The following is a 13,170-nucleotide window of genomic DNA, read 5'->3' as shown; positions in this document are numbered from 1 at the left end:
CATTGCAGCGCATACTAAAAGCTTCTTGTGCGCCTCGCCCCATCCCTTTGCGCTCCCCACCCCCCGACACTCCTGTCCTCACTCTTCCACATTAAAGAGGAAGCATCGCCCACTAGAGAGTGGAAGCGTTTCTAAGCAAAACACGCGCTGCTCAGAAGAGATTAAGGGGAAGAAGAAGAAGAAAAAAACCCTTAGAGGCAGAGAATGTCCGAAAAAATTTGAGCGATAAAATGTTGTTAATGACTTGGCTTCTGTTGTGTTTCCGATGTGGATATATATCCACATAACAAATTAGAATTGGGCTAAAGAGAGGCACAAAAACACCGTGAACAACAGTGAGGGAGAATTGTAGGGGAAATTACACGTTTAAACAGCTAATGCACAAAACAACAAAATCCCAGGTGCTCAAAGTTATTTTTGACGGTCTTGAATAGTTTTGGAATTCATGTCTCTCCAATGATTATAATAGTTAATCTTTATATGTATGACATAGAAACACCCCTGTCCTGATCGCTTTGTGTGTGTGTGTGTGTGTGTGTGTGTGTGTGTGTGTGTGTGTGTGTGTGTGTGTGTGTGTGTGTGTGTGTGTGTGTGTGTGTGTGTGTGTGTGTGTGTGTGAGAAAGATTACACTTTAAAAGATTGCATTTTTAAAAATTATTCTATTTATGAAGGAAAAAACCTGTCCAAACCTGACTGGCCCTATTTAAAATAGTAGTTGCCCACCTCGTTATCAACTGTGATTAAGCTCATTTGTTGAAAAGTTGAGTTCAAATTCACTTGCCATATCCAGGCCTGATTACTGCCAGACCTGCACAATCGAGAAACCCTTACATAGAACATGTCTGACAAAGTGAAAGAGATCTCAAATTGAATCACCACAATCACAATCTAAAGAAACTCAGGAACAGATGAGAAACAAAGTCACTGACATCTATCACTTTGGGTTACAAAGCCATTTCCAAGGCTTTGAGACTCCAGTAAACCACTGGTGAGAGCCATTACCCACAAATGGAGATATCCTGGAACCTTCCCAGGAGTGGCCAGCATACCAAAGTTACTCCAAGAGTAAATCAGTGACCTGGGAGGTCACCAAAGAACTGAGAACAACATCTTAAAAAAACTGCAGGGTTCACTTGCATGAGTTAAGGACAGCCTTCATGTTTCAAAAATTGGACAGGAACTGGGCAAAAGTGGCATCCATGGGAGAGCTACATAGTTAAAACCACTGAGAACACCAAGGCTCGCCTTGCATTCACCAAATAACGTCATGGTGAACCCCGAGACTTTTGGTGAAATATTTTGTGAACTGACAAGACAAGAGTTGAACTTTTTGGAAGGTTTGAGTCCCCAAACCAACACAGCATTTCATAAGAACAACATCATACCAACAGTCAGACATGGTGGTGGTAGCATGATGATCTGGGGCTCCTTTGCTGCTTCAGGACCTGGACGACTTGCTCTAAATGATGTAACCATGAATTCTGCTCTCTATCAGAAAATCCTGAAGGAGAATGTCCAGGCATCAGTTAATGCCATGAGGCTCAAGCTGACTTGGTTTATAGCTTGGATTTAAACAGCACAGCTAGGTTTGGCCCGTTCCTCTTCCCCGAAATGAAATAATCATTTTAATAACTACATCTGCAAATTGCATTTATCTAAATTTATTTGATGATCTGAAGCATGATGAAGCAAGTGTGATAAATACAAACCATAAGACATCAGGAAGGGAACAAATACTTTTTACGGTACTGCACTGTATTTGCCACTCTGGTGTTATCAGGTTCTACTGATAAATGCCCTGGAACTCTTAAATCTTCAGTTGTTTGTGAATGTAAATGAACACAGCCCATTTCTAAATGCAGGAGCAAGCCCAGCTTCCAATATCCCGCGCTGGGTGTCAGTAGAACAATGATTCATCTTCCACCACCATGTTGAAAGCAATTATCTAAACACACTTTCACTCACGGGATGAGGAAGAGTGCACGTAGAGCATGTTATAGAATATGGGATTCAGAAAGGGTCACAGTGACGTGAGGTTTATTTAAGTCTTGCAGCTGTTTTGTGTTTTTGTTTTAAGATCCAACATCAGTTTTTCATGTTAGAATTCACTGTTCTAAACCATGAATACATTTTTTAAAAATCGCTTTATTTCTTTAACCAAATAAAAAAATCATCAGCTAACTGAAGTCTTATTGGAATCCCACTATTAATTACTGTTGTACTATGTTGAAGCGATACAACGCATATCTATACTTCAGATGAAACCATATATATATATATATATATATATATATATATATATATATATATATATATATATATATATATATATATATATATATATATATATATATATATATATATATATATATATATATATATATATATATATATATATATATATATATACATATATATATATCTCAACAAAAAATGCAGTGGTAACTAAAGTCTTGACCTAAATCATAAAGTTGGTATTTCCTAGCTGGTACAGTGCTGGGCTTTGAATGCCCATAGACATATAAAGTATAAACAGTTTTATATCAATGCCACACAGTTTACCCAGAGTTTGACAGACCCAAACCCCTTCCAGATAGCCCGATCCATCTCCAGTTCCCTCTTACCTTCAGGTTATGCCAAGTCTGAACCTAATAGGAGCATTGATTGTGTTTTATGTTTAGCCAAGCAGGCCAGATAAAATCTGAAAGGGAAACTTTAGATTGCTTCCCAACTATTGACCCCACATGACTGCAATAACCATGCAAACATTATTTTTCACTGTATTAAATATGTACCATGTTGTGATAGCCAGTGAATTTATTGGAGCTTATGCTCCAAAATGCTACCCAAGCACTCTGTTTTGTTTGTTTGTTTTTTCTTTCTTTCTTTTTTAGAAGATGGATTAGAGGAAGTAAATATGATGGATACAGTCTTAATACTCGGGATAACATCCAAGTGAAGAGGTTACGCAGAAACCATTATTCCTGAAAGAGAAGGGCATACGAATATTTTGAAATGATTATGGCACGACTAGGATATGTGTGTCGGACACGCACACCTAAAATCTCCAGCCTTTCTCATGCATGACTGGAAGAGTGAGAACGAGACCGAGTGAGGGAGAGAGGTTGTTTATCTAAGTTATGACAGACGACTGCAGGGAGGAGCTTTGTCCTGTGTGACCTCTGCTGGTGCTGCAGCAGGTGATATCTTACTAGATGCAACACACTCACACGTGCAGTGATGAGCTGTTGTTATCGGTACATTCCTTAACATACTGACTCCCTGTTTCTTTGTGGCTTCAAGCCCACAAAAATCCATGTGCAAAAACACACACATTTCTTTATACATGTATAAATGAATATGAATATGTTTCTGAAACTGCAGTTAATGTAAATGGAGAACAAAAATAAACGAATCTTTGTTGCAGAACTCGGCTCCTGTATGACACACCAAGGAGTTCATCAGCTTATTCTGGCCATTCATCCCTCTTTTTCCTCTCATTTTCTCCACCCACTCTTCACGTTCTCTGCATGTCTCTCTCTATATTTAGAAAATGACCTTGCAAGTTCTATACCTGTCTGTTGAAAGCAACCGGTTTTCACGATGAGATATGTCCTTACCTCCAGAGCAGAGTGCTCCGGTATTGATTCTAGATGTGGTTTCACTTTCCGTTGTTTTCTCCACCTTAGAAAACAAGAGAAAATCAATGATCTTGCTGATCTGGAGGGTGTGGTTTAGCAAAGAGAGGAGTATACAAATGGCATGTATTCTGTATCACTAGATATTTGCTGCTGAATCTATAAGCAACATATTAAAACATCACCTTTGCATGGAGGCTCTTGGTGGCCTGACACGTCCACTGAACATTCATTTTCCCTAAGGAATTTCTGAAACTGTGGGCAGCAGTTAAGTGCTCTCTGTCTGGACAATTCAGCTAAATGAACAGTTAATGTATACAAACCATAGTCTGTCAGCCACAAGCATCAAGCACCAGTCTGCCTGTAGTCTGTCTGTGTATATTTGTATTATATTACTAAGAGTTGTGGAAAAACAACTATTGGGAAAGACACCAGAGAAATGGTGGAAATTGTGTCAGGAAGAGCTTATATTTATGGATCAGAAGACACTAGATTAGGGAGGATGGAAAAAAAGCCATCAGGAAATGCAGAAATGAGGGATGCAGAAAATGAAAACGAAGGGGAGGGATGGAAGAACAGAGGTGGAGAGGGCAGCAGATAAAGGTCACGGTGACAGTGATGAGTCATGCAGCAGAATGCAGGAGCGTCTTTGTGTCTCTGTGTTAAACTGTCAGCCTCTCTACCATTTGTCTCTTTGTTTTGGCAGCAAAAGATTGCAAATGAACATCCTGCTCTTGCTTAATCTAAATCTTCTTGCAGGCCCGCATGTGTCAGACTGTGTATATTTGTATTTCTAAGGTATTTCTTTCTTTGCATTTGTATACAGAACTGGACAGGGAGTCCTGTGTTCTCTGCTACGCCTGCGGCTGAAAACTGGTACTGATCAGCCAATCAGCAGTAAGAAATAATCTGATTTTAGTGGAAGCACTAGCAACAGCATCATCATCCTTAGCAACCATCGTTTCCTGCAGTGCCAAGACTGTAGCTCTGCAAGCGAACAGGGAAATATCACACAACTGGGAGTCACTAGAGGAAAAAACAACAAGAGGCGTGTGTACTGTGTCACATGACCAGGGCATAAAATGCTTTATTATACTTTATGTTAAGAAAGTCACGAGTTTATTGTGAAAGTTCTTTTATGAAGAATTTTGAAGCTGAAATCAGTCGACACCTTCCTTTAGAACATTAGTGTGTTCACTCTAATCTGGACTCTGGTTTTAAGACAAAATGTAATCATGATTAAAAATAACAATTAGCTGTTGGTACTGTTAGAAGATGTCAAGCAGCCAATAAATAAAAAATGGTTTAAATTAACATAAAATTAAAAATTTAATCATCAACAAACTGATCTCACCTCGGGTCGAAAGCATAAGCATATATTTTAGAGAATAACATTCAAATATACCAAAGTATGCAATGGGAATGATTAAAAAAGCTTACCCATGTGTTGATAATTGATAAGTCCTGGCACTCTGTGGACATAGAATTTTATTCTGTGGAGTTATTTGATTATATTTTCCGCTCATGTCTTAAACTCGTGCTGTTTCTCAAAAACAACAGACGAAAATTGAAAATTCAAATTATGAAAATCAAATGAAGTGAGAAAGATGATGTGTGAAGGCTGTATGGAGGGGATTTACTTGTAATGAGGGCTCTGTAGACCTTCTGGCTCACTGTTTACCAGCCTGGGCCTCAGCTTCTCTATTCCCATCCCTGAAAGCATTGGTTTGGGCCACAGTATGCAGCTGTTTCAGTTGCTTCATATTTATTAAGCGAGGAGCATTTTGCAGCTAATGATCCAGACTTTCCCCTAAAGTGTTAGAAGCCAAAAAAGACTCAAAAGGGAACAAATTATGGATTAAAATTTGCCCCAAAGTGCAGTGTCTCTTGTGATAATATTAACCTTGGAAAATTTATGTACATTTTGTGTCTACGACTTCTTTCCTCTGATCACAGGTGACCAGAAACATCCAAAGGGACATTCCATCATCTCCCTTCAAGATCTGTTGGCATTTTGATTGTGAAGGTTTTATACTATGTGTGTGCTGGGATGATGTTGGCTCACAATATTGAAATTGTTTCAACTTAAACTTGCTGTTCACATCGAGTCCCTGCATGGTGAAACCCAGTCTACACAGTGTACAATTCTAATAAACACACTGATACACAAAATTAGACTTTGCTAGCCTCTACCTTTCCCTGTGCACAGTTTACAGTAACACCAACAGCTCAAGAGATTAGCTCTGAAATACACCTGCAGAGGGCTGAATCTGCCACCAGCAGCCCTCCCCTGTTACTATGGAGAGTTGTTGTGCATTAGCCCTGTGGCTAGTGTGAGGTCTGATGACATCATTTTTGTGATCGACTGCCACATTGTGCCTTCTCCTATGTTTGATACTGAAGGAACAGACAAGCAAAAGAATGAAAACAGACACAAATAGACTGTGGGGGGGATTTGCTGCGCATGTAAGAGGGGACAACCAAAGATATAGTGGTTTGATTCTTTCAGCCACACTTTTGCCAAGAGAGATGGCAGAGTGGTTAGTGAACTGGCAGGCTCGTCGCAGCAATAAAGCACACTTTCTCATACACAGCATGACAGCATGATTGCTGCAAACCTTTGTTACAATGTTAATATTTACCTCTTCGCCTGGGAGATGACATGAAGTTTTCCACTGTGCTCTAACACAGCTCAGTGCTCTTTAAGGTGCAACCAGACAAACCAGGGGGCATCCAAACGTCTGACGTAGAATTAAATTTAGGAATCACCAAATGTTTCTTTCTAAATCTGTCAGAGAGACGTCTCTTTTATTTTCAATATTGCCCTTCTAGTTCATTGATGGAGTACTCCGTCATAAGCTTCCTGTCTGGTCCTGCTGCTACAGAGAGCTCTCTTTGTTCTTTCTTCTGTTGTGTTAGTGTTTTCCTGTAACCAAAGGACTCTGGGCCAGCACTGTTTTTCACTATTAAAAGACTGTCACGTTGCAAGGCTCTTCACGGGAAACACTTGTTAAACAGTGGCACATCCTGTGTGCCAACAGCATTTCTGCACACAGCAGAATCCAGAAAAACCCATGAAATGATTGAATATTGCAGTACTGAAGGATTAAACCATTTTATATCATGTACTTAATTGCATTATATGTTGCACAGGTAAGGCAGTCACTAATTCTTTGCCCAGCTATAAAACATTTCATGTATTTTCATTCTATTAACGCTTAACTGCAAATTTAATAGGTTTCTTTTATTGAACAATTTAGAGTGAGAGAAAGGCAGAGGGATACTAAACACAGGTTGTTAGTCTCCCTTCTAGTTAACTTAAAAGTGGAAATGTACTTTGGAAATGTATTGAATCCAGACATCCCTCTGGACGTAGCTGCAGGAAGGTTTTCTGAATCTTTTCAGAGTGTCTATATTTCTACCTAAAAGCTAGTTAAACAGACCAACAAAAAGTATAAAACTTGTTCACTGATTTATTGAGGAAAATGATCCAACATTATATATCAGTAAGTGGCACTAAAACTTTGCCTTGCAACTGTAAATGAGTGCATTTTCCTTTACAATTTGGCTACTTTCAGACTCTCTACATGGGTCATGTTTAAGACAGCACAAAAATAACACAGAACAAACAAGCCGCCCCATGACAACATTTTGCCCTTTCCCATAAATCAAGAGTGCACTCTGGGAAGGAGAAAGCCGTCCAAAGGCATGTGTATGTGCTGCATGTGTCTGTGTTTGTGTCTGCATAAACGCCTTTGTATTTTCCTCCACGTACAGTATATGTCAATGGAATAGCAGCGACCAGCACATGTACATATGCGTTTGTCTCACATATTACAAATACACAACACATAGAACTAACAAAGGCAAATGACTAACAGTCGTTGAATTTGTATCACAGTTTTATAGCAGTAACTTGTGGATGGCCTTGGTTTTTGCCACTTCTGTCTTAATGTTGGTCAGCTGTTGTCCATGATGAACATCTCCTCCCGGAAAGGTGAATACAGAATGCAAAAATCCTTGATATTCCAGTAACGCGAAAGTGCTTTGCAAAATTGCTGTCTTGTTTTCTGCATCTATCCTTTTGAATTTTATATAGAAAGCATGTGGTGAAAAAGTCCATTGCAGCTGAATCCTGTCACTGTCTCAACAACTTCTGACCCTGCGATGGTTCCATTCACAGTGCTTTAGCCTCAGCGCGGAAGCAGCTACAAAACTGCAGCTACAAAACTGGATGTTGAGTGTCCATTATAAGCTTTTCAAAACTGCATGTTGTTGCATTTTGGAATGAGCTGTGGTTCGCTGGAGGGGCGTGGCAGGGTGATTAATAGGCACAACTTGTTAATTCAGGTTCAAGGGCACCAGCATGAGCAAGAAGGCAGGGCGGGAAGAATTAGTCCAGAGAGATTTCTGTCTCAATTGCTAACTTGGCCAATCTGGCCCAACAGGAAGACCGGAGTCGCATCGCCCCTAAATGGAAAAATAAGGTCACTGCAGGCTAATGGCTAATCTAAATGCCTTCAAAATGACTCAGCTTTTCTAAGTAATTAGCACCTGTATCAAATCAATTTAGTTTGTTTACCTAAATGGGAGGCAGTCTAACTGGTTTCGTTGGGGGTTCCAGGAGGTCTGAGCAGAGAAAGAGTTCACCTAAGAGAGAAAAAGACAAAATGGGGAAGGAAAAGCAAAACTATTAGTTTTGTGGTCTCTGCAAAAGCAAAGCTACTTCTCTTCCTTCTTTTGTCTCATTAACAGTCGGGCAAGAACTGTGTAACTCTGAATAACGTCTTAGTGAGGAGAGCGTTAAGGACAGGAAATTAAAGTCTGACAGACATGATTGTAACTCTCAAGTGACCTGTGTCGACTTGAAATTAGCAGAAGTGAACAAAAATTGAAAGGATGAGTGCACTGCAGTGTGCAATGTCTCTAACAATCGTGTGGATTATTAGAGGCCCGGGAAATAAAGGCTTCCAGACTGGCCAATCCAGTTAGGTGAAAAACAAGTGGCTCCCATTTCTGCTTATTCACTTTCTGATCTATTAGTGTTTTCCTCTGCTAGAGATTTTATGTAACATGAGAAATGAGCAGGCTTCCAACTGATGATCAATATGGAGCTCACCACTGAAAAAATATAAAAATGCCAGGGATCAAATTGAAAACTTATAATCAATCAACGAAAAGGTTTAATCTGAGGCACCTCCCACTTTGCCTTTTAGGGTGTCCCTCCAAATGAAGCTACCATGATTATCACTAACTGGAAAGGTACACAAAAGATGTAATTTTGTGTAATCATTTAATTGCGTAGTCAATAGTTTAAGAATAATTATATTTCCCTTGTCCTGGCTTTCGAAAGTTTTATCTCTGCCTCACTCTCGTCTCTGCTTTCAGTTAAGTGACCAGAGTCAGGGCGGACACTGGGCATAAACAGACATAAATCTGGAGGATCATCAGTGCAACGGTATCAAAGATAGCACTGTGTTACATGAAAACACACGAGTATTTTAAGACTTTTAAGACCAAGCAAACAACAGAAAACCCCCATTACAGATTCCATTTCTTACTTTTTAAATAATTACAATGTATTCAGTTATTACAAGTACAAGCCTTCTTTTTTTCTCTTGCTTTCTAATATCACATCCCCTTCATATCCATGAGAAATGACAAAGGTCACAAAGCACCTGTTCAATTAGGAGATTACGGCCACCAGGGGGCAGCACAGTACACAACCTGTGTGAGCACGCCTTCGGTGTTCTTACTCATTTCTTAGACAGCGTCAGCCGAAGGTGAAAGACACGAGGATCACAAATCCTGCACAAAGACTGACGAGGGTCTAAACATTAAAACACATACATGCATGCATGACATCACTACACTGTTCGATGAAGGACGAAAGCCAAAAAACCTTCTTACGTCACAATAACGATATAAAATGGATTTGTAGATAACTGACTGGCCTTTAACCTGAGTGCAGGTTAATTTAGCGTCAGTGCGTCTCGTGATGATAACTTGTTAGATTGAAATGACCTGCCTGAACTTTCCATTCAGTAAATTGTAAATCTCCAAACAACAAAAGCCGCGGGTCTTATGTTATGACTTACGCCACAGTGATCGTTCAGAATGAGACGAGCACCACAGTGCTTAGAACTTACCAGCTGTTTTAGTGGGAGAACAGCAGCCTCTGCTGAACGCCGACAGCAGCGCACTCAGGGCAGCCAGACAATGTGCTCCCAGTCCATTCACAATTTCCTCACATGTCTCTTCTTCGGCCTCTCTTGACAGACAGCTTTGGAGCTATCTGTGTCGAGCCTGTGCTGTTTTGTAGGACTGTTGTGATTAACAACCTCCTTGGTGGGATTTGTTTCGTGTCGTTGTTCTGGTCACTGGGGGGGCTTGCAGATTAGCGTTAGTGGGCGTGTTTGGACGTCTATTTTTTATGCAGCGAAGCACGGTGCCCCAACATCCTTCTTACACACCGAAGACAACCCATTAAGATGAAAATCTTCAATATTGCTTCCAAGCAATCTGGGAGGTTACTGTGGAAACAAAGGTGCCATGGTAACGGTGACTGGGTGGGTTACCGAGGTAACGACCGTCGCCATGGAGACTGCATCACAGTGGGCTATATTCGAGGCATCCGAAAAGAGACACGCTCCATCTTTGATCACTGTTTGTGTGCACAAAAAAAAAAGCTCAGTGTTTCTTCGCTGCACGTGTGTCTTGCATCGATAATGAGAGCTGGAGTCGGCTGGCCCCTGTGTTTACATGTCGCCGTTTAACCATTAAAATAGCCAACCAGGAGAATGCATACAAAGAAATTGTTGGGAATTCTTATATATATGTTTTTTTTTAAAGAGAATAGCATTTGGACTAGACTTTAACGCACAATAAAGGCATAGCACAAAACGCTCTAATTGAGATATTATATGCTGAACTGTGTTTTTCAGACGTCACATGTGTTTAAACACGCACACACAAACATATTTAAATGATTCTGGATATTATACATAGCCGATGATGGACGGATCACGACCCATAACGCATGTTAATACAATGTGAGTGCCCTTCAAGTATTATACATTTGTGCACATCTGTCACAGTTATACAGCTTCTATGTCTACCTGTTGTTAAACATATACTCACTATTGCCCGACTCACAACAGGTCAACCCCCCTCACTCAGAGAAGAATGGTAGGCCTAAAACTTTATAAGGAGCTCTTCATCTTCTTACAAGCGCGAATGGAACCACACAGAATTATGAATTCATACCACTGAAATGAAAAATCCCGATTCTTTGAATGGACAGCAAAGCAGCATCTCTGAACGTACAGGTTTCGTTCTTTCGCTTCTTTTTTCTGTTTTTTTTTTTCTTCTTCTTTCTTTCTGATCTACAGCTGCTTCCACACGCTGGTGCGCAACGGCAGAACCAGCTGTGTGTTGATTCGTCACCACGTCCTGTGTTCAATGTTATGGCTCTAAAATAATGGCTACACGTCGGTGAAAATCTTTTTGTTTATATTCACACAATTCTGCGAGTTGTTCTGAGCGGTAGTGGGGAAGTTGGGCTGCTGTTTGAACGTGCTGTTTATCCCGTGCTCTTCTATCACCATGTACTCGCTCTTGCTGAGTGAAGAAGAAGAGCGAGTCTTCCTCAGCTCCTCGGTGTCTGCTAAAGGCTGACAGCTGCCCACGTGCAAGTACTGTGCCTGCTCCTCGCCCTCCGTTTCTCTGTGGTAGAAATAATTAAAATTGGAGACGATGACAGGTACAGGCAGGGCAATAGTCAGCACGCCAGCAATTGCGCACAAAGACCCCACAATCTTTCCCCCAATTGTCACGGGGTGCATGTCTCCGTAGCCCACTGTGGTCATGGTGACAACAGCCCACCAGAATGCGTCCGGGATGCTGTTGAAACCCGATTCTGGGTCGTCTGCCTCAGCAAAGTAGACAGCACTGGAGAAGAGGATGACACCGATGAATAAGAAGAAGATGAGCAGGCCCAGCTCACGCATACTGGCCTTTAGAGTCTGTCCTAAAATCTGAAGCCCCTTAGAGTGACGCGACAGTTTGAAGATACGGAACACCCGAACAAGCCTAATTACGCGCAGAATGGCTAAAGACATGGCCTGCTGTCCGTTCCCTTGTCTTTCTGCCAGCTCTGTGCCCAGTGTGATGAAATAGGGAACAATGGCCACAATGTCTATAATGTTCATAATATTTTTGGAGAACGTGGCCTTACTCGGGCATGCAAAGAAGCGCACTAGCAGCTCGAATGAGAACCAGATTATACACAACGTCTCCACGACAAAGAAGGGGTCCGAGAACGGGCTGATGAAATAGGGGAGTGTGCCATTTATCACAGGCGCAATGGTGATTGGATCCCTGTTCTCATCCCTGAACTCCGGCAATGTCTCTAAGCAGAAAATGACAATGGAGATGAGAATGACCAAGACTGAGACTATTGCGATTCCCCGGGCGGGACCAGAGCTCTCTGGGTACTCAAAAAGCAGCCACACCTGTCTTTGAAATTCATTCTCAGGCAACGGTCGCTCCTCCTCCTTTATGAAACCCTCATCCTCCCTGAACTTCTCCATAGCCTCCTCGCCCAGCTCGTAGAAGCGTATCTCCTCAGAAAAAATGTCAATGGGCACATTCACAGGTCTTCTTATGCGTCCGCCAGACTGGTAGTAATAGAGGATGGCATCAAAGCTGGGTCTGTTCCGATCGAAAAAGTATTCATTCCTGAGGGGATCAAAGTACCTCATCCTCTTCTTGGGGTCACCCAGCAGCGTCTCTGGAAACTGCGAGAGAGTCTTTAGCTGCGTTTCAAATCGTAACCCTGAGATGTTGATGACCACCCTCTCGCAGCATTCGTGATCCGGTTCATAACGGTCCAGAGAGTGGTGGCCCGGGAGAGCCGCTGACTCTTCTAGCATGTTGTCACAAGCCACAACAGTCATCACGTCGGCTTCTGTCTCGGTGTATCCGTGGTTCACCAGGTTGTCGCCCCGGGTTTTGGTTGCGCTTGGCGGGGGTGATTGAAGGAGGCTGAGGTGGTCGTCCATGCGCGGTTGAAGACGCATACAGGGGCGGCCGCCTCGCCCCCTCCGCGGACCCCGGTCAACCACAGCCGTCGCCACCACAGCCTTGTCTCCTCTACGTCTCTCTCACTTTCTTCTCTCGCTTCACTTTCACTCCCCACTGTTGCTCTTCCCGCCCACGAGGAAAGATCTGGGTTTATAAACAGCCCTTCCACCCGCCCACGACGCGCCAGCGCTGGGTAACTTCACCCTCCTCCTCCAATCGTTGGACGCTCCTTTATACAGAAAAAGCAACAGACGGGCGTCACTCAGCACATCGTTTGGGCGTGCCCACCTTCTTCTACCCCTCTCCCGTCTTCTAGACGCGCGCTGACACACACAGACTCTCTCACACACACTTGGCGAGTACAAACAGTCTCCTTTTAAACAAGGTCATTGCCCATAGATGGGATATTTTCAAATAGGCTGCTCATGAATATATCACAGCTTCATT

At 42.0% G+C, this 13,170-nt stretch overlaps 1 protein-coding gene across 4 annotated transcripts; it reads right to left on the bottom strand.

The window, feature by feature from the left end:
• Positions 1 to 7,155: 7,155 nt before the first annotated feature.
• Positions 7,156 to 12,841, bottom strand: LOC308406677 (potassium voltage-gated channel subfamily A member 3). 4 transcript variants are annotated; one of them, XM_080897834.1, is made up of 4 exons: positions 9,789 to 12,841; positions 9,318 to 9,469; positions 8,222 to 8,289; positions 7,156 to 8,109 (listed from the first exon to the last, which is right to left on the bottom strand). In XM_080897834.1, exon 1 carries the CDS (start codon positions 12,717 to 12,719, stop codon positions 11,124 to 11,126), a length of 1,596 nt encoding a protein of 531 aa, XP_080753960.1. In that variant the 5' UTR covers positions 12,720 to 12,841; the 3' UTR covers positions 7,156 to 8,109; positions 8,222 to 8,289; positions 9,318 to 9,469; positions 9,789 to 11,123. The 4 variants fall into 4 exon arrangements, with proteins under 4 accessions (XP_080753960.1, XP_080753959.1, XP_080753958.1 ...); XM_080897833.1 differs by having other exon boundaries at positions 7,156 to 8,289; XM_080897832.1 differs by lacking the exon at positions 9,318 to 9,469.
• Between the last annotated feature and the right edge of the window lie 329 nt (positions 12,842 to 13,170).

Source organism: Rhamphochromis sp. 'chilingali' (assembly GCF_963969265.1).
Source record: "Rhamphochromis sp. 'chilingali' genome assembly, chromosome: 12".
Lineage (NCBI taxonomy): Eukaryota > Metazoa > Chordata > Actinopteri > Cichliformes > Cichlidae > Rhamphochromis > Rhamphochromis sp. 'chilingali'.
Note: the sequence above shows the minus strand (reverse complement) of the source record. Positions and strands in the feature narration are given on the sequence as shown.